General features: G+C 33.4%; 1 protein-coding gene across 1 annotated transcript; it reads right to left on the reverse strand.

Moving 5' to 3' along the window:
• Positions 1-1415: 1415 nt before the first annotated feature.
• Positions 1416-12168, reverse strand: LOC143069777 (uncharacterized). The gene is made up of 5 exons (XM_076244555.1): positions 11890-12168; positions 10564-10672; positions 9127-9224; positions 7651-8170; positions 1416-1884 (listed from the first exon to the last, which is right to left on the reverse strand). Exons 1-5 carry the CDS (start codon positions 12034-12036, stop codon positions 1622-1624), a joined length of 1137 nt encoding a protein of 378 aa, XP_076100670.1. The 5' UTR covers positions 12037-12168; the 3' UTR covers positions 1416-1621.
• Positions 12169-21543: the final 9375 nt, after the last annotated feature.

The raw sequence follows: 21543 nt of genomic DNA on the forward strand, positions 1-21543 counted from the left end.
AATAATAATCCACTTCATGATGTACACTAATGAATTTGTGAATTATCAAATATAGATATGAGTAGCTTTTTGTTAGTGGAATCATATTACATAAATTGCATGATTGATATATGGAAGTTACTTTAGAAAATTATTTGTTAAAGACTACTTATCTAAAATATAGTCAAAATAAAATACAACAAAAACCAACAATGGTTGATAAGTATTCAAGAAAATACAATATAAATATCTTGAGGATAGCAGGAATGAAAATATCTATACCAGTATAAATGACTTGTGTTAAAAATATTTGTATTACTTGAAAATATCATTCCTGAAACATGCATAGCACTTATTGCTTTTTAACTTGTATACCAATTCCATCTTGACTAGTTTATCACATAATAGTCATATAAAAAAATACTATCAATATACCTTATAAAAATTAAATACTCACTGACAATTTGACTTTGGCTATTAACAGACTGCCACACAAAAGTTTTTATAATTGAATTGTTTCACACAATAAGCAAGATAGTTCTGTTGTAGGATTTGTTCTCCTTTACAAACAAATCAGTCTTTGTACACTATGTTTGTTTCTATGATTAATTAAATGAGAAAAAGTCTGTGCCCATAGAAGATTATGCTTATTGGTTTAAAAACCACAGTAGTACAAAATATAAAAGCTAACTTCAAATATATTTTGCACCATACATTTCACATTTGAAGTGACCAGTACTCATTTACACAACAGTTTTTATGCCCCACCTAAGATAGAAGAGGGGCATTATGTTTTCTGGTCTGTGTGTCCATTCGTTCATCAGTTTGTCCGTCCATCTGTCCTGCTCCAGGTTAAAGATTTTGGTCGAGGTAGTTTTTGATGAAGTTGAAGTCCAATCAACTTGAAACTCAGTACACATGTTCCCTATGATATGATTTTTCTAATTTTAATGCCAAATTAGACTTTTTACCCCAATTGCACAGTTCACTGAACATTGAAAATGATAGTGTGAGTTGGGCATCCGTGTACTGAGGACACATTCTTATTTACTATAAAATGTCTTGCCTGCTATACTTCATGTTTGAATTTTGTTGAAAGTCTTTCATATAAAGTTGGGTTTTTATCAATGTTCAATGTTATAAAAAGGTCTAAGTCAGATGAATCCTGCTAGTTGTCAAGTACAGCAAAAAAATTTTCCATACATCAAAGAAAGTTGACCTTTCCCTTATTGCTGACCACTGAACCATGAAAATGATGTATAGGTTAGATAATCACTACCTTACAGACATATACACTTAGCAATCACGCAGCACAACAGATCTAGTTTATTTTTGGCTTGTAATATTAGAGAAATGGACTTGATCACAAAATCCTTACATTGATCAATGGAAAATGAAAGTGAGTTCAAGGTCAGAGCTTCTAAGCTACACTGCTCTTTTTCATTTTATAAATTGCTTTGAGAATCAGTATCTGTGGATAGGCTTGACAGGAAACACACTCCCACCAATAATTAATGATTTCTTGTTTCTGTACTAGCTTTCTATAATCTGTAACTACTGACTATTTAAAGCACTTAAACATGTTAACATCAGTTATATATATAAATATAGTGACAAAATATTCAATATTACAAATGGCTTGCTACAATATAGTACAACTTCTTGTATTATCTTCTGAAGAAATACAAGGACAAGTAAATCCTGGCTGATGCCTTGAACCAAACTGTCGTTGACAATCAACGATATACTGTTCATACATACTGTCTAACATGTATGCTGCTTTGATCTGTTCTTGTCGAGCTGGTACCTCTAAAGCTTTGGCACATTCCAGGGAACAAGTCCAATGCATAAAAGGAACACATGTGTTTCCAAGGTAAGGATTCTTAAATGTGATCACTTTGTACCCTGGAATAAAACAAATAAACTAAATATGAAATATATAATAAGTCAAATAGTTAAACACCTAATAAAAAGAAATATGGAGTAAAGGTTTACTTTTACAAATTGAGACTTGGATTGAGAGTTGTCTCATTGGCACTCATACCATATCTTCCTGCATCTATACTATTAACTGTCAATGAGACAGCAACCCAAGACTAAAAAATCAAAATATATCTGAGGCCAACCTACTTGTAAGAAAAAGATAAATTACTACAATAAATATATCAGAAGGAATATTTTTTTTCATTCATAAAAAAGATTGATATATACATGTATAACAAAGTGTGTCATTAGCGGAACAGGAACTGCAGACCCTTTGAGAGCACGTTTAAGGTTTGCGGTGAGGTTCATGTGTGGTTTACTATTGTTCGATTTTTTTCTTGTGACATTACTGTTTTTTGTTATTCATCGGAGTTGCGGTTTTGACTGCCATCTTTATATCTTCCTGAAAAGGATATGGACTCGATAATAAAGTGTACCATTACAAATGCTAAATAATATATATGTCAAATCATAATGTACATAAATATAAAAGATATGTTCTAGTGAATCCATTACAGTGAAAACACATAAAACCCTACCCAAACCTTGATCTTAGATAAACCTACCTTTAAGATATATTCTAGTGACTCCATTACAGTGAAAACACATAAAACCCTACCCAAACCTTGATCTTAGATAAACCTACCTTTAAGATATGTTCTAGGGACTCCATTACAGTGAAAACACATAAAACCCTACCCAAACCTTGATCTTAGATAAACCTACCTTTAAGATATGTTCTAGTTACTCCATTACAGTGAAAACACATAAAACCCTACCCAAACCTTGATCTTAGATAAACCTACCTTTAAGATATGTTCTAGGGACTCCATTACAGTGAAAACACATAAAACCCTACCCAAACCTTGATCTTAGATAAACCTACCTTTAAGATATGTTCTAGGGACTCCATTACAGTGAAAACACATAAAACCCTACCCAAACCTTGATCTTAGATAAACCTACCTTTAAGATATGTTCTAGGGACTCCATTACAGTGAAAACACATAAAACCCTACCCAAACCTTGATCTTAGATAAACCTACCTTTAAGATATGTTCTAGGGACTCCATTACAGTGAAAACACATAAAACCCTACCCAAACCTTGATCTTAGATAAACCTACCTTTAAGATATGTTCTAGGGACTCCATTACAGTGAAAACACATAAAACCCTACCCAAACCTTGATCTTAGATAAACCTACCTTTAAGATATGTTCTAGGGACTCCATTACAGTGAAAACACATAAAACACTACCCAAACCTTGATCTTAGATAAACCTACCTTTAAGATATGTCTTAGTTACTCCATTACAGTGAAAACACATAAAACACTACCCAAACCTTGATCTTAGATAAACCTACCTTTAAGATATGTTCTAGGGACTCCATTACAGTGAAAACACATAAAACCCTACCCAAACCTTGATCTTAGATAAACCTACCTTTAAGATATGTCTTAGTTACTCCATTACAGTGAAAACACATAAAACACTACCCAAACCTTGATCTTAGATAAACCTACCTTTAAGATATGTTCTAGGGACTCCATTACAGTGAAAACACATAAAACACTACCCAAACCTTGATCTTAGATAAACCTACCTTTAAGATATGTCTTAGTTACTCCATTACTGTGAAAACACATAAAACCCTACCAAAACCTTGATCTTAGATAAACCTACCTTTAAGATATGTCTTAGTTACTCCATTACAGTGAAAACACAAAAAACCCTACCCAAACCTTGATCTTAGATAAACCTACCTTTAAGATATGTCTTAGTTACTCCATTACTGTGAAAACACATAAAACCCTACCCAAACCTTGATCTTAGATAAACCTACCTTTAAGATATGTCTTAGTTACTCCATTACAGTGAAAACACATAAAACCCTACCCAAACCTTGATCTTAGATAAACCTACCTTTAAGATATGTCTTAGTTACTCCATTACAGTGAAAACACATAAAACCCTACCCAAACCTTGATCTTAGATAAACCTACCTTTAAGATATGTCTTAGTTACTCCATTACTGTGAAAACACATAAAACCCTACCCAAACCTTGATCTTAGATAAACCTACCTTTAAGATATGTCTTAGTTACTCCATTACAGTGAAAACACATAAAACCCTACCCAAACCTTGATCTTAGATAAACCTACCTTTAAGATATGTCTTAGTTACTCCATTACTGTGAAAACACATAAAACCCTACCCAAACCTTGATCTTAGATAAACCTACCTTTAAGATATGTCTTAGTTACTCCATTACTGTGAAAACACATAAAACCCTACCCAAACCTTGATCTTAGATAAACCTACCTTTAAGATACAGTTAACTCTCGTTGTCTCAAACTCGGTTGACTCGAAATTTCGGATGAGTCGAAGTTTTCACGTGGTCCCGAACTTTATTCCATACAAAAGTATGTAATTCGACTCCTGATGAGTCGAAATTGGATGAGTCGAAATTTCGGTTGAGTCGAACTAAATCTACGGTCCCAAGGTTAACAAAAGCATTCAAAATTCATTTTTTATCTCGAACTAATACACATATGTCAAAACATGACCTCCAGGATTTAAATGGATTGAACAGTTAATCTGACAATACACATGTAATTAAATTTCCGGTCATTGACCACTGTATTGATTTATGACATGCTATTTCCATGAGTGTTTACCTAAGATTATCTTTTATAGAATTTTGATAAATAATTAGTGATACATTGTTAATGTTCATGAAAAAGTATTTAAAATGTTTACAAAACAATTAATTTGTGATTTACACTAATGAGCTTGGGTGTGTATAAAGTGAGGATTATGGCTTCCGTTGATGATCACCTAAAAACTACTCAAACGGCGTCTTTGATCTTGTTACATTTTCTTTTGAAGAGAAAGAGTGAGATAAAACAAAATAAATAGAAATCAAAATTTTCTAAATCTTTTGTATCCGAGAATAAACAATTTTGTCAGCTTTAACCGACCTGAATAACGAAACTCGATTGGAATTTACACTCTTGGAAAAGCCATAGGATTTTTTTTTAATTGAAACAATTGAATAAGTAAAAATAATGTCATTATAATAATAAAAGACTGTGACATACAAATACATCGATCTGATACTAGAATATCGATCCCCTTGTCATATTCACCCGGATTTATTTTAGCTTTACCAAGCTAAGCAAGAGTTGTGTCCCTTAGATTGTCGAACTTCCGGTGTTCGTTTGAGTCGAACTACGTGTATCTCGAAATATTTCTCTGGTCCGGCTGACTTCGACATAACGAGAGTCGACTGTATGTCTTAGTTACTCCATTACTGTGAAAACACATAAAACCCTACCCAAACCTTGATCTTAGATAAACCTACCTTTAAGATATGTCTTAGTTACTCCATTACAGTGAAAACACAAAAAACCCTACCCAAACCTTGATCTTAGATAAACCTACCTTTAAGATATGTCTTAGTTACTCCATTACAGTGAAAACACATAAAACCCTACCCAAACCTTGATCTTAGATAAACCTACCTTTAAGATATGTCTTAGTGACTCCATTACAGTGAAAACACATAAAACCCTACCCAAACCTTGATCTTAGATAAACCTACCTTTAAGATATGTTCTAGGGACTCCATTACAGTGAAAACACATAAAACCCTACCCAAACCTTGATCTTAGATAAACCTACCTTTAAGATATGTCTTAGTTACTCCATTACAGTGAAAACACATAAAACACTACCCAAACCTTGATCTTAGATAAACCTACCTTTAAGATATGTCTTAGTTACTCCATTACTGTGAAAACACATAAAACCCTACCCAAACCTTGATCTTAGATAAACCTACCTTTAAGATATGTCTTAGTTACTCCATTACTGTGAAAACACATAAAACCCTACCCAAACCTTGATCTTAGATAAACCTACCTTTAAGATATGTCTTAGTTACTCCATTACTGTGAAAACACATAAAACCCTACCCAAACCTTGATCTTAGATAAACCTACCTTTAAGATATGTCTTAGTTACTCCATTACTGTGAAAACACATAAAACCCTACCCAAACCTTGATCTTAGATAAACCTACCTTTAAGATATGTCTTAGTTACTCCATTACAGTGAAAACACATAAACCCCTACCCAAACCTTGATCTTAGATAAACCTACCTTTAAGATATGTCTTAGTTACTCCATTACAGTGAAAACACATAAAACCCTACCCAAACCTTGATCTTAGATAAACCTACCTTTAAGATATGTCTTAGTTACTCCATTACTGTGAAAACACATAAAACCCTACCCAAACCTTGATCTTAGATAAACCTACCTTTAAGATATGTCTTAGTTACTCCATTATAGTGAAAACACATAAAACCCTACCCAAACCTTGATCTTAGATAAACCTACCTTTAAGATATGTCTTAGTTACTCCATTACTGTGAAAACACATAAAACCCTACCCAAACCTTGATCTTAGATAAACCTACCTTTAAGATATGTCTTAGTTACTCCATTACTGTGAAAACACATAAAACCCTACCCAAACCTTGATCTTAGATAAACCTACCTTTAAGATATGTCTTAGTTACTCCATTACAGTGAAAACACATAAAACCCTACCCAAACCTTGATCTTAGATAAACCTACCTTTAAGATATGTCTTAGTTACTCCATTACAGTGAAAACACATAAACCCCTACCCAAACCTTGATCTTAGATAAACCTACCTTTAAGATATGTCTTAGTTACTCCATTACTGTGAAAACACATAAAACCCTACCCAAACCTTGATCTTAGATAAACCTACCTTTAAGATATGTCTTAGTTACTCCATTACAGTGAAAACACATAAAACCCTACCCAAACCTTGATCTTAGATAAACCTACCTTTAAGATATGTCTTAGTTACTCCATTACAGTGAAAACACATAAAACACTACCCAAACCTTGATCTTAGATAAACCTACCTTTAAGATATGTCTTAGTTACTCCATTACTGTGAAAACACATAAAACCCTACCCAAACCTTGATCTTAGATAAACCTACCTTTAAGATATGTCTTAGTTACTCCATTACTGTGAAAACACATAAAACCCTACCCAAACCTTGATCTTAGATAAACCTACCTTTAAGATATGTCTTAGTTACTCCATTACAGTGAAAACACATAAAACCCTACCCAAACCTTGATCTTAGATAAACCTACCTTTAAGATATGTCTTAGTTACTCCATTACAGTGAAAACACATAAAACCCTACCCAAACCTTGATCTTAGATAAACCTACCTTTAAGATATGTCTTAGTTACTCCATTACAGTGAAAACACATAAAACACTACCCAAACCTTGATCTTAGATAAACCTACCTTTAAGATATGTCTTAGTTACTCCATTACTGTGAAAACACATAAAACCCTACCCAAACCTTGATCTTAGATAAACCTACCTTTAAGATATGTCTTAGTTACTCCATTACTGTGAAAACACATAAAACCCTACCCAAACCTTGATCTTAGATAAACCTACCTTTAAGATATGTCTTAGTTACTCCATTACTGTGAAAACACATAAAACCCTACCCAAACCTTGATCTTAGATAAACCTACCTTTAAGATATGTCTTAGTTACTCCATTACTGTGAAAACACATAAAACCCTACCCAAACCTTGATCTTAGATAAACCTACCTTTAAGATATGTTCTAGTGACTCCATTACAGTGAGAACACACATTAAACAAAGAATAAATGTCAGCTATATAATCTTTCAGTATGCCCGCCACATCAGGGTCATTAAAAAAGTCTTTACGAGTTCCAATAATTGTCTTAGCTGCAAGAAACTGTAACATGTCCGGAGAAGTCGCTGGAAGGACATTTGTTCCTGAAGTCGGAATTATCCGAAAGTCTACATCTGTGTGATACCACATAAAAGTTGACTTGAAATAATTATGGTTGCCATGGCGATGGACGGTTTCAATGCCAGGCATCTCTAACAGGAAGCCAGGAAGTGCATCTAATTGGTTGTTGTCTAACAGGATTGTTTTTAATTTTGAACAGAAGGCAAGTGTATATGGCAACGAGTGAATCTGCAAACGGTTATTTGTTAATGCTAAATATTTTAATTTTCGTAAACGTCCTATATCTGGAGGAATGGCCTCTAAACAGTTATACTTCAATGAGAGTATTCTCATATTGTAGCACCGAAATAACTGGAAAAATTGAGAGAGAAAAAATTATTCATATAACACACAATATATAAAACAAATATAAATATATGTATCTTTTTCATAGTTCAGGTGCTTTGTTCATGAAAGATATTCACACATGCATGTACTGTAAGTAAGGATCTTTCTTCATGAATTGTTGTGCAAAAGAAGAGCTACTTATCACTTTCTACAATGATTGCCATTTTGTTTAATATGGTCTTTCTCCTGAAGTGAACTTACATTGAATTAACAGTTTGTCTCTCAATCTATATCATGTATATGGAAGACATAAAAAAAATCACCTATGCTTGAAATGTTGTATATATTTTTACTTTTTTACACTTCATTTTCTAGCTTTAAGCCACTTTATTGAAAGAAATTAGTATGAAGTTCTCTCTTAATCCTTTATTATATACAATTATATTGTAATTTTTAAATGAAGAACAGTAATAAAAGCCTTATTCCCATGCTTTTCGTTTTTTTCACGTATGTGCCTTTATTTTTTGCAATGAACTGATATTTCATAACTTTTCTTTTTAATTACATTTACATTCAATTTGGGTGAAATAAATTACCACTTTAACATGAGCAACATGACAGGTGCCACATGTGAAGCATGATCTGCTTACCCTTTTGGAGCACCTGAGATCACCCCCAGTTTCTGGTAGGGTTCGTGCTGCACAGTCTTTATTTTTGTAAGTTGTGTTTTGTGTACGCTTGTTTTTCTGTTTATCTTCTTCTTTTTTAGCCATGGCTTTGTCAGTTTATTTTCGATTTATGAGTTTGAACATCCTTCTGGTATCTTTCAACCATCTTTTTCAAATAGTTGTTGTGTAGTCATGGTCCATCCAAGATTTATAAATTGTAATTTGACCTCTTTTATAATTCATCTTCCCCATATATTTTTGGTAATTTATATAATTATTTTTTAGATGCATTGTAGTATCAAATTTACTAACCTCTTTAGGTAATGTTCTGTCCTCACGAAACTTAAATATACTATCTAAATGGAACTCTGTTATCTTGTAAAGCTCCACATAGGTTGTCAATAAGTTGTCTGAAATTTGTCAACAAAATTACATGTATATTAATCATAATACCACAAGGTGTTTCAGCTAACTATGTGTATCACTTGTGATGGTGAAATTTCACAATACATGCCATGAATCAACTATAAAATAACCATATGAATGATGTGTATATTCCAAAGACATATTTGGCAGTGATATTGATAGTTTTTTTTTTCAAAACTACCTCTACCTTTTTTTATTGGGAAAATATGTGTCTTTTTTTATCAAATTGGGAAATTTATAATAAACCATGAATTTGACTGAAACTTCAATTTGCAGACCCCCTTTCAAGAGTCAAACCCTGCTTTGAAACAAAACCCCTTATTGTCAGTGATGATACATAAATAGACCCTCAAATCTATAATACATGTATAGTCATTGTAGGCATGAAAAATGTATAAATGAGTGTTTTTCAGTTTGCATTCATGCACAATTACTACCGAGACTGCACTAATTGGGAAAACAGTTGTCTTTTTGGGAATAATTTTAAGCCATTTTTTTTCCATATTGGGATTCGTCACCAGGGGAAAAAGCCTTTATTCTCCAGTAATTTAAGGCAAACAATATCACTGTTTGGAAGGATTGGGAACTGAATGAAAGGTTGATGTTTTTTTCAAAGAAGGGGCTTATATAGACATGTATAGAGTATACAATTCATTTGAACTTTGTTGGATAGTTGTCTCATTGGTAATCATACCACATTTACATATAAACATGGGGATTCCAAATTTTTTAGACTGCTTCCTTTCTTAATGGATTTATTTAGTACAGTCATGACAGTGTATTCTATAGGTAATTACATATACTTGTGAATCATAGTGATATCAGATACAATCAACAACATATATAATTTACTCTGCTTCATTTAGAATCACAACACTAAAATGAGTTTTTACTGATTCAACAGTATGTAACTTGTATACATATATAGACAAAAATAACACACTGTCTTATGTTAAACTTGAACAGTTAAATCAGTTCAGGTATTTATATATAGTTTTTGTTGCTGTGAAAAAAATGAAAATGTTTATACTTATTCTTTAGCTATAAAGACAAAGTTAACATGCAGATACATGTACTAATCAAACATATTCAAAATCTGCTGCGGAGCTTTTAAACTAAACCACAACACAGTGGATCAGTACAATCTGGATCCGGTTCCATAATCCTCTGTGGGAATTGAATCCAGATCTAACTTACATATTGCACTCAACAAAGTGTACTTGAAACTTAGGAATCAGATCAAACTAAGGATTTCAGATCGGGATACCTAATGCGTTAGTGTGACATGCGATCTTGCAGAAACAGTGATTCTGAAATACAGACCTATAGGTAACCTATGATGTTGCTTTGAGTCGTGCTTACAAAGCTGAATCAATCGTTTTGGTTGGCGATGAAGACACACTGACAGGTACCATAACTCTTGTGGAACTTTCTGAAAAACAAATAAAACATATTTTCATCTGAATTTAGAAAAACAAATAAAACATATTTTCATCTGAATTTAGAAAAACAAATAAAAAACATTTTCATCTGCCTAAAAGGATTTTTGCTTAATCATTCAATAAATAAAACTTATAAGCATACATGGAAGTCAAATGCAACAGTCTTTACCTACTTTAGATAATATAAATTCAATACTCATAGGTTTTCGTGGTTCTGTTCACAACTTTGGTTGTTTTATGTACAAATTAAAATAAATTACATCCAGACTACTCTTTAATCTTCAGCCCTGTGTGATCTTTTGATCATACTTAATACATATATTTTGACATCCAGATGTATTCTGTAGGTTTTTGTATTGTTGTGTTGCTGTCCCAGTAATATAGCCTCTTAATCATAACATAAGTGTTACAGTGAAAGGTCAACCTTATTTCAAAAATGTATTCAGGTACATGCATGTGACATGTATTCAACTAAAAGCATAAAATTAGTTTGGTACATTGTACTATATTTGAGATTCTGAAAAAGAAAAATATTTTTAATATATATACTTAAAGATTTTATATCTGATTTTCTCATACATTTCTGGTGATTATCCTTTAAAAAAACATATTGAATCAATTAAATTGAGAATGGAAATGGGGAAAGAAACAAAAGGAGCAGAAAACATCCAAAAGGCAACAGCATGAAAAATGGGACTACAACCCAGAGAGAAAATCTTGCACTCAGAGACGTGTTTCAGCTGGCCCATAAACATACATGTGTAAACGTAGAAGGACGATTGAGGATATACATTTGTACATGTATACACCAAAGGGGAATGAATCGTAAGAGTTGGGTGTAACGTTCCCAGCCAAAACTTGTGAAAAGATTCTATTCTTAACTTGGTATAGAATCTTTTCACAAGTTGTGGCTGGGAACGTTACACCCAACCATCTTTTTCATTGTTCAATCACATGTTCTCTGTTTTGCCAGCGAAACATTTTGCGTACTTCCTTACCGTTCAGTTATGTTATAACTGTTAACAGATGTATAGTATTCGCTACATTGAAGACCTGTTGGTGACCCTCTGCTGTTGTTTTTTATTTGGTCGGGTTGTTGTCTCTTTGACACATTCCCCATTTCCATTCTCAATTTTATACCTATTTTTCTTATCTATCATGTCTATATAAAAGAGACGGCATGAAGTTTAAATGTATGCTTAATTACCTGAACAATATCATTAATATCAATGACATCATCTGAGCTCTTTTCAAGTTTATCTTGAATCTGCTTCCTCAACCCATACCAAACTTCAGGATGACAGGAAAACTTCTTGAACAATAGAAGTTCAAATCCATGATATATATTGGTCATTATTTGTATTTCCTGTGTCTGAAGTTCTTGAAAAGTTTTCTCATCACACGAATTTTGGCTAAACCTTACACGACTGACTCAGTATGATATGCCACCTCTTCATCATCATCCTGTCTGTTGACTATTGAAAAAGGGGAGATAATCATGTTATTTACTTCGAAGTTTTGTTTTGCAATTCTGAGTCTCCTTTATAATGAACAAATATTAAAAGTCCAGGATATGATAGGGAAATTGTTATTTAATCTTTTTTAAATAGAGAAAATAATATATTTGCTTGTGGACTAAGCACAAATTAATCCGGAATTCACACGCTTTGTGCTGAATATACACATATCCGTGCACTTCCGTTTCACATTCAAGGTCAAGCGAAGCACAGACCGCTTCGTGAGTATACCAAAAAGTTCTGGCTATGTCTGTTTGTAGCCGGCAATTAATATTGCTCTGTATATATTTCCCTGATAAACTTCACACATAGAAAAATTTAGTTAGTTAACTTATGTCCTTTCAATAAGAATTACTTGCCAAAAACGAAGCAAGCAAATAAATTTTTTATGTCCTCTTGTCCAGTCTTGACCTGTTGACTCGGAGGCTCTGTTGGTTGGGTTTGGCATGAGACAAATTATGACGTTCATAAAGGCTATTTTGATTTTCAGGAAACAAAAATTTTAAATACCCATTTAAGACGTCAATTATTTGAACTTGTTTAGATATAGAAGGGTAGCAAAGCCCTTTACAAATTACTTTAGTCGGGCATCAAACAGCTACTGTTAGCGTCAAATTTATAAAATATCATTGTCGTGATTTGTCAGAGATGACAGCCCCAAGCTATTTGGTATATCATAGTCCAAATAATTATGACGTCTGTCCAGGCTATAATATTTTATTTTCTCTCTTGAACGCCTTCCTACTACGTAACGCTGAGGCAATTTTTTACATCTGGACTTTGAGCGCAAATTTTGGGGGAACTTTGAGGCCTAATTTTTACATGAAATTTTCATTGCCAGCTAGAAATTTTTACGTAGTTACAAAGTCCTACTTTTTTTTGTACTTATTGATGCAAAACACTTCAAGAAATATTCAAAAGAAATGATTAAATAAGATAGGATTCCATTTGTGGTGGGCAAATATTTATTTTGTTTTCAAATTGGTTTCCCAGAACTCCCAGGAAACGTCACTTCTGGCATTGTCTGGTGAATATAAAATATTAAACTCGGTAAAATTTGATAGACCAGAATTTTAGGAACGTTCGATTTACAGTATCCGGAAATTCGGGTCGGTCAATTTGGAAATTCTGTGAAGTCATTGTGCTGAATTAATGGGGACTAAAGTTTATTGGGTGTGAACAGACCTGATACCCTCAAAATAACATTTAAATTTTGAGTTTAGGTGACATTTCATAGACTACAAATATAATAAGATAAATGACCTGCAGGGTAAAACAAGTTGAGATTACTCTGACGTCCAACATAAATATGAAAAAAAATATAAATGTACTCTGCCAGTCAGGATAGTGTTGTGTTATTCTATAACCATGATAACATTAGTTTAGATTGGTGATGTTATAGAAGTAGTATTTTTCATTGATTCATATCCATTTATCTTTACAGATCATGCCTGAGTACGGAAGACAGATGATTTATCCTTATACTGGGTTTGGGAAACTAGCCCGATTTAACTACAGATATAGATGGCACAATGACAGAATTCTGAGATTCAGAACCTACTTGTTACCATTTGTTATTTATCTGGGTTGGAAAATCCAGTCTGTATGTAAGTGATTGTTTCTAATTAACTCCATTTTACTCTTAGACATCTAGTGAACCAACACAGTTTAATTTTTACTTTAGGTAGAGACTATTAATTTAAGAGGATAAATTAAGCACTGAAGTAAAAACCTGGTATGTTAAATTTGACATCACAATGTTCATGCTAAATTTAGAATTAAAGGAAAATGACAAATAATAATGAATTCTTTTCACACAATATTAAGTATTTATATATGTTTGTTTTAGTGAGGGGTGGAGAAGACATGAGAGAGTACTGGAGAAACAAGAAGACAGAACGTCGTAAGTTTTACTTCTTTAACAGTTGGCCTAAAGTTCTATCTCAAAAGATCTTTTTTGATCTCAATATTTAGTCTTAACTTTGTTCTGGTGTAGAAAAAACAACTGATTGAACTGCAAAAGAAGAAAAAAAACTTACATTCAGGTTATTTGGACTCGGTTGGATTGGTATGTCAATTGAATTCATATTACATCTCCTCATTTTTATACTGACTCTGTTTGATTGTTTTCTCATTAACATTCATGCTAAAAATCAAAGATAACATAGTTGTCTGAGTATATTTATTCAGGTTTACCAAATTTGAGTGTGTATAGTACTGTCTTTTATTCAAAATTCAAATTGCAATTCAGCATGTTTAGGGTGCCAATTATACATACTTTAAGTAAGAAATAAGAGAAAATCTGGATTTGGCTGTGTTCATTTATGTTTGTTTTTAGAATTGTATTTAACGATAAGAAGAAACTCCAAGAAAGTGCTGTGGTCATGTGTAAACTACATAATGTAATCAGATATAGGTTCTGACTTTGGTGTTTCATACTGCTGCAAATTTTTTGTTTTAGCTAATGGTCCTTTAAACTTGTTAAACAATCATAAAATTGCAATGAGACCTTTATCATTAATCTGTATGACAATTTCACCATGAAAATTAAATTTTTATTTTCTATGAACTGAGATTATACCTGGCTAATTTGTATTTTGTATTTTCTCATTTCAGATAACTGGTTTGCACCTGTATCAGAATGATTGTGACTTGTAGAGACAATTTTACTTTCTTATTGATAAATTATCTGTGTTTCGTATTTCATACATAGAAATAAATTGAGTTTAAGATATAGATATTTTTATATTAATATATATAAACCTGTATACTTTGGTAAACAGTTTAGAAACTCATTGACAAAATGGTTTAGGTTGAGGTTAGTTAACCCTATCAACACTATTGTGGAGGGTTGAGCCAGTGTTATCATTAAGGCTATTCCATTAAAATTTATGTGGGAGGGTAGGAAGGGACTTGCAAAATATCCTTACCTCCAAAAACCATTTGAGATAATTTTGCTTAATGCCATAAGGGTAACAGACACTTACTGAAAAAAGACCTATTACCCACATTCCATATTTAAAACTTCCTTTGTACCCACCCACATATATTTTAATGGAATAAACCTCAAGTGACACAGTTACTAGCATATGTTTCTTGGTTTCACTATGCAGATCTCGGCCTAAGTTTAAATTGCAGGGAATATTTCATCAACAGTATATGTGTAAGAGCTAATTAAATTGCCTAGGTTTTCACAGATTTAATTGTCCCACCACCAATAAGACATACTGTATTGCTTATTTATTGTGCAAATTCTCTGGAGTACTGAATTTAAACCAAATAACTATTTATATACCAATGTATAAACAGAAGAAGATGCATGATTGCCAATGGGACAATTCTTCACTAGAGACTAAATGATGTAGAAATTAACATCTATGAATCAGCTACGGCCTTCAATAATGAGTAAAACCCATACTGCATAGAAGTCCGAAAAGGCCAAGAAATGAACTATATTGAGCATTCAACACCTTTTAGTTGCCATCAGTGGATTTATAAAATGTTCATTTAAAACGTACTCTACCTGTTGTATGATATAGCAGTTTTAGGTTCTTAACTCATTTGTACCAAGAAGTTGTAAAATTTGATGATAAATTAACCAGAGTCGGATAAAGGGAAACATTTGGTTGATTATATACTGAACCACTGGAGCAGGTCTCCTCTTAGCTTAGGTAGTCAGTGGGCCCCCTCTTATGAACATTTCTGAATCCACCACTGTAAACAATGATCTGGCTAGTTTTGAATCAGCTGGAGTATGCAGGACTGGTAATGTATAGCCAATGATAATTTGGATAACCGAATCATCTGATATAGAGAATTTCTATAGTGTTGTCTAAATATTTGCAAGGAGGTTCTAGGTTGCTGTAAATCAGCTGGAAAACCAGCTTGAATAGACAGAACTGTTTTGTGTTGTTAAGTATGCTGTCCTCCTGTATAAACCAATGATTTCAGCAGCTGTAAAAGTTAAAACTGTTAAAGTTTTGTTTGGTATGTTGTCTAAATGTTAGTCATGAGAAGGATCTAGGTGGCTGTAAACCAGCTGAAATAGACAGAACTGCTTTATTGTTGTTTAGTATGCCAGGGCCGTAACTACATTGAGGCAAATGAGGCAAATGCCTCATGTTTAAATTTCAAAAAAAAAAAAACTAAAACAAAAGATTTTCTTCATATGATTGTCTTCATATCAAATTGTTTTCACTGAAAGTGTCTTGCAAGAAGCAAGTCCTCTTCACTCTCTGATGTCGTCCCTGCATATTTTTCGTAATCCATGTTTCTATTTTACTTTTGGTTTTCAGAGTTGATGGTCTATTGTTTGTACTTTTGTGTCCCGGGTTTGTCTTTTTTCATTTATTGTCCTACTTAATGACTAGTCTGAGTGTTGATTTTCATTTGTAAATGTATCACACTGTGTAATGTTGCATGTCCACCGATGTCCAGGCATTATGCGAGAAAATATTTTAAGACTATACGATGCTACTGGACACAGAAAAAAGTGGTCAAACTGACTTTCTTGTATATAAAACCATACCCAATTTTTCTCAGTATGGATTGCAAAATTAGGTTTTTTCTGTAGGTGAGATATGCACAGAAGTGATAGATATGTATTATAAATATAGAAAATTGAATATCATAACCAAACAAAACAAAACAAAAACTGTATCATATACCCAAGCACCTGTGGATAAAACTAGATAGCTGACATGGTTTAAATTAAAGTAAGACCACCAATTTCCCGGTATCAAATCATTTGTTGAAAAAAAAACATCGATGTATTGCCATATGACCTTTTACATTCAAGGGTTAAATTTGCATTAATTCGTGTTCAGACCCTTTAACAGAAAATAAAGGAATATGAAGTACACGTGCACGGAAGCTAATCGCACACAATGTCAATGTATTGAAAAAAATACAAATGATCAAAGGTCAAAGTTTTTATTCCTGTTCTTCATCTTGATAGTTGCTGGAGGGTCTTCAATAATGAAAGAATCATAAATACCGTAAAACAAGGTCAATATGGTCCCTAGTGTCGCCTTGAGCAGTACTAGTATTTAACGTATATTACTGCACTAATGACTGTCACTATATTTAAATTTAGTCATAAAAAATCTCAAGTTAGCACAAAATTATACAAGACAAGAACAGACAGACAGATCCGGTATTACAGCTTTTACATTAATGCTAGCAAGACAAATCTTTGTTTGGCTTGCTTGCTTTGTTTGTATCAATGTTTGCTCAAGCATGGTAATTAAGATAGGCGGGGCTTCAGCTTGTATACATCATACTTAAATTTCATTGGACGTTATGTCGGAGGTTAAGGACACTAAATTTTAAAACATCACATGACATATTCTCACATGTTTCCTTACCTGTAAAAATACAATACAGACAGGATTCTACTTCGTCGAAATTATTTTCCTATTACGCCAGTTCATTTTCACAATCGTAGAAACGGAATACAATTTTTTTTCAGAGATCCAACTTAAAGACTGTCGTCAAGCACTTTTAGTAAAATAGCTATTCGAACACACCTACTCTGATTTTGTGATCCATTGGATAGGTATTTAACTTGACCCCTATATTTCATCTTTTAGTACTGTGATTTTTTTTATGTTATGAAGTCAACCTGTAGCTTTGCTATATAAAATGATAGAGTCTGAAGCGAGATGATGTATCAAATACTCTTGTTTTGTACATTTTCAAGACAAAATATTCATCTCAAACACACCCTAACATAAAAAAGGTGCACTCGATTTTCTCTTTTCGATACAATTGTTTCCCATTTTTTGGAATATTTTCTTGAGTTGCATAATAGAAGGACAGACATGGAAATAACTGATTGAACTAATAGATTGATATGTTATAAAAACCATATTAGGTCAATTAATGTTGAAGGCCAGTTTCTCAGCCTCATACAAGAAAAAATTTGTATTTTTCTTTCATTGACAAATTATTGTATTTTTACAGATGAGAAAACATGTGAGAATATTTGTCATGTGATGTTTTAAAATTAAGTGTCCTTAACCTCAGACATAACGTCCAATAAAATCTAAGTATGATGTATACAAGCTGAAGCCCCGCCTATCTTAATTACCATGCTTGAGCAAACACTGATACAAACAAAGCAAGCAAGCCAAACAAAGATTTGTCTTGCTAGCATTAATGTAAAAGCTGTAATGATCATGAGAATTACGATTTTTACTTTATCCTACATATCGCTCTTTTAATGTTTTGAATTTCCCTAAAAGTCTTAAATAACAATGAATCTATGTTTTTGCTTTGAGACCAAAATTATGATTTGTCGAAAAAATAGCTAAAAATGATTTACGTTTCTATGTAAGAAAGAGTCCGGGAAACGCTCAGAATGCACGATTTTGCGTTATTTTTCTCAGAGCTTCTAGGGGCCTTCAGCGGCCCCTAAGCCCCTCGCCAAAAAATTTTCGCCTCGCTACGCTCGGCAAACATATTTTGCCTCAGTATTAAAAGGGGCTAGTTACGGCCCTGTATGCTGTCTTAATGTTTTTTAAAGACATTCTGGAACAATTGGAAAATGCACAATTGATAATATAGTGTTGTTTGAATGCTGTCTTAATGTTTCTGTCAAAGACAAGCTAGGTAACTGCATGAAATAACTGGAAAAGGAAGATTTATTATAGTGTTGTTTTGTATGCTGTCTTAATGGGTTTGTTGAAGACAATCTGGGTAACTGAAAAAAATTGGAAAAGGCAGAATTATTATAATGCTGTCTTAATGTTTGTAGAGTGAATCATTTGGAAAAGGCAGAATTTTTATCGGGTAACGTTGCCGAGTATACTGTTATGTTTATGTCAAGGACAATCTGGATAAATGAAACAACTGGAAAAAAAACTATTATAGTGTTTTTAGCATTTTGTTTAAATGTTAGTGTTGAGGGGGGTCTGGAGGACTTCTAGTGTGTCTCTTGGAATGATGTATAAATGTTTGTTTCAAAGAGGACACCATTTAAGATTACACTTTAGCTGTCCTACCGATTTTAACTGATTCACAGATCATCCATGGTTCACACATTCATCGGTATTTAAGACTACACTATAGCAGTTCCTGTTCAAAGCTATATCCTATTTGACACAAACATAAGAACAACAAATCCAGTCTATACAAGCTAGATCACAGCTATATGCAGATTCTCTTTGACACAAACATGTAGACAGAAAAGCAGAAGTATTTTTTATTCCAGCTGGTTCACAACTGCCCAGATCATTATCGGAAACAAAATTATGACAACATATTAAACAGCACTATGGAAGTCCAGTGTATTCTAGATGGTTCACAGCTATCCAGATTCTCCTTGTCATAAACATTAAGCCAAAATTCCAAACAACAATATATAAGTCATTTTATTCCAGTTACTTCAACGTGTTGTCTAAATGTTAGTGTTCAGGAGCATCTGTATAGCTGTGGACCAGCTTTAAAAGACAGAAGTGATATAGTGTTTTTTAGTAGTCCTTATGTTTGTTTTGGGAAGGATATATAGGTAGCTGTGAACTGCGGTATTCACAGGACTTATATAGTGTTGTTTGGTGTGTTGTCTAAATATTACAAGATGGATCTAGGTAGCTATTATTCAGCTGGAATAGTAAATTTTATACAGTGCTGTTAAGTATGTTAATATTTGTGTCAATTAGGATCAAGGTAGCTGTGAATCATCTGAAATAGATAGACTTGTAAAGTGCTGTTTATTATTATGGTATAAATGTTTGTGACAAGAAGGATCTAAAGTAGCTGTGAATGAGATTACTTCTATAGTTTTATTTGACATGTTGATTTAATGTTTGTTTGAAAGAGGATCGGGGTAGCTGTGAACCAGCTGGAATAGACTGGACTTCTGTAGTTCTGTTTAGTATGTTATCATCAAGATTGTGTGAAGGAGAATATAGGTATCGCTGCATGTGAACCAGCTGATATTGCAAAACTAGAGGTTCTCGAGAGCCTGTATCGCTCACCTGACTCTACTTGGGTTTTTGAAATCATATTAAAAAAAAAGATAAAATTTGGCTACAAAGTTACAAAACTTGGTAATCACCTCATAAGGAACATTCATGCTATGTTGGGTTTCATTCCATTCAGTGGTTCTCTAAAAGAAGACTTTTGTATGCATTTCCCAAAGGTCCTATGTTAAACTAAACCCCCCGCTGGCGGCCATCTTGGATGATGGATCGGCTACAAAGAAACAGCACTTGGTCAGCATCTCATAAGAAACATTTGTGCTATGTTTGATTTCATTCCATTCAGTTGTTCTCTAAAAGAAGAAATTTGAATGTATTTCCCATAGGGTCCTATGTTAAGCTAAGTCCCCCCCCCCCCACTTGCGGCCATCTTGGATGTTTGATCGGCGACAAAGTAACAACATTTGGTCAGCATCTCATTAGGAACATTAATGCTATGTTTTGTTTCATTCCATTCAGTGGTTCACTAAAAGAAGTCATTTGTATGTATTTCCCATAGGGTCCTTATGTTAAACTATTAAAGTCCCCTGCTGGCGGCCATCTTGGATGATGGATCGGCTACAAAGTAACAACACTTGGTCAGCACCTCATAAGGAACATTCATGCTATGTTTGGTGTCATTCCATTCAGTGGTTCTCTAGAAGAAGTTCAAAATGTAAAAATTTAACGCGGACGACGACGGACGCCAAGTGATGAGAAAAGCTCACTTGGACCTTCGGGCCAGGTGAGCTAAAAAGGGCGGACGCTGCGTCCTGTTCAAACTTTGTAGCTAGAACACTGTCTGGTATGTTGTCCAAATCTTAGTATTTAAAGGATCTATGTCTTAATGCCGACCATGGTGGCTTCCAGTTCGTACTTTATCTATTGGCTACCAATATTTCTTCCTCTAAAACTGCTCAAAATGATTGAAAACAAAGATTTTCTGTTTCATCTGTAGAATGTCAACTATAACGTTTGTGATTTCCGTCCAGGTAGAACATAAGAGCAAAACTACTTATACGATTTCGGCTAATACCAATTAGAAAAAACTATCAAATTAAAAATTGTCAGCATAACAAATTCTATCTACCCTCAATTTTTTTTTATATAAATACTCGCAACCTGTTTATCACCCCTCAAATAGTGATTTTTTTTAAGTATTTTTATATTTCTTTGTCATTGTTTCAAAAACTAGAGCTACTGATTGAAAGTGCAAACTGGAGAAATTATCAGCATGACAAGATGTATAATGTATCCGCCCTGGTAATTTTAGAAAATAAATCTAATCTGGCACACATTTTGGAGTGATCGCCAACAGTGGCGGATCCAGAAATTTTCATAAGTGGGGGCCCACTGACTGACCTAAGAGGGGGCCCGCTCCAG

The sequence above is a fragment of the Mytilus galloprovincialis genome, chromosome 3 (genome assembly GCF_965363235.1).
Source record: "Mytilus galloprovincialis chromosome 3, xbMytGall1.hap1.1, whole genome shotgun sequence".
NCBI classification, from domain to species: Eukaryota; Metazoa; Mollusca; class Bivalvia; order Mytilida; family Mytilidae; genus Mytilus; species Mytilus galloprovincialis.

Bases quoted from the DNA above. Each gene is read 5' to 3' on its own strand.
- LOC143069777 (XM_076244555.1), bottom strand. From the start codon at position 12,036: ATGACCAATATATATCATGGATTTGAACTTCTATTGTTCAAGAAGTTT. The intron at 10,673-11,889 runs GTAATTAAGCAT...TTTGTTTTTCAG, and splicing joins ATATTAATGATATTGTTCAG to AAAGTTCCACAAGAGTTATG. The intron at 9,225-10,563 runs GTCTGTATTTCA...GACAAATTTCAG, and splicing joins ACATCATAGGTTACCTATAG to ACAACTTATTGACAACCTAT.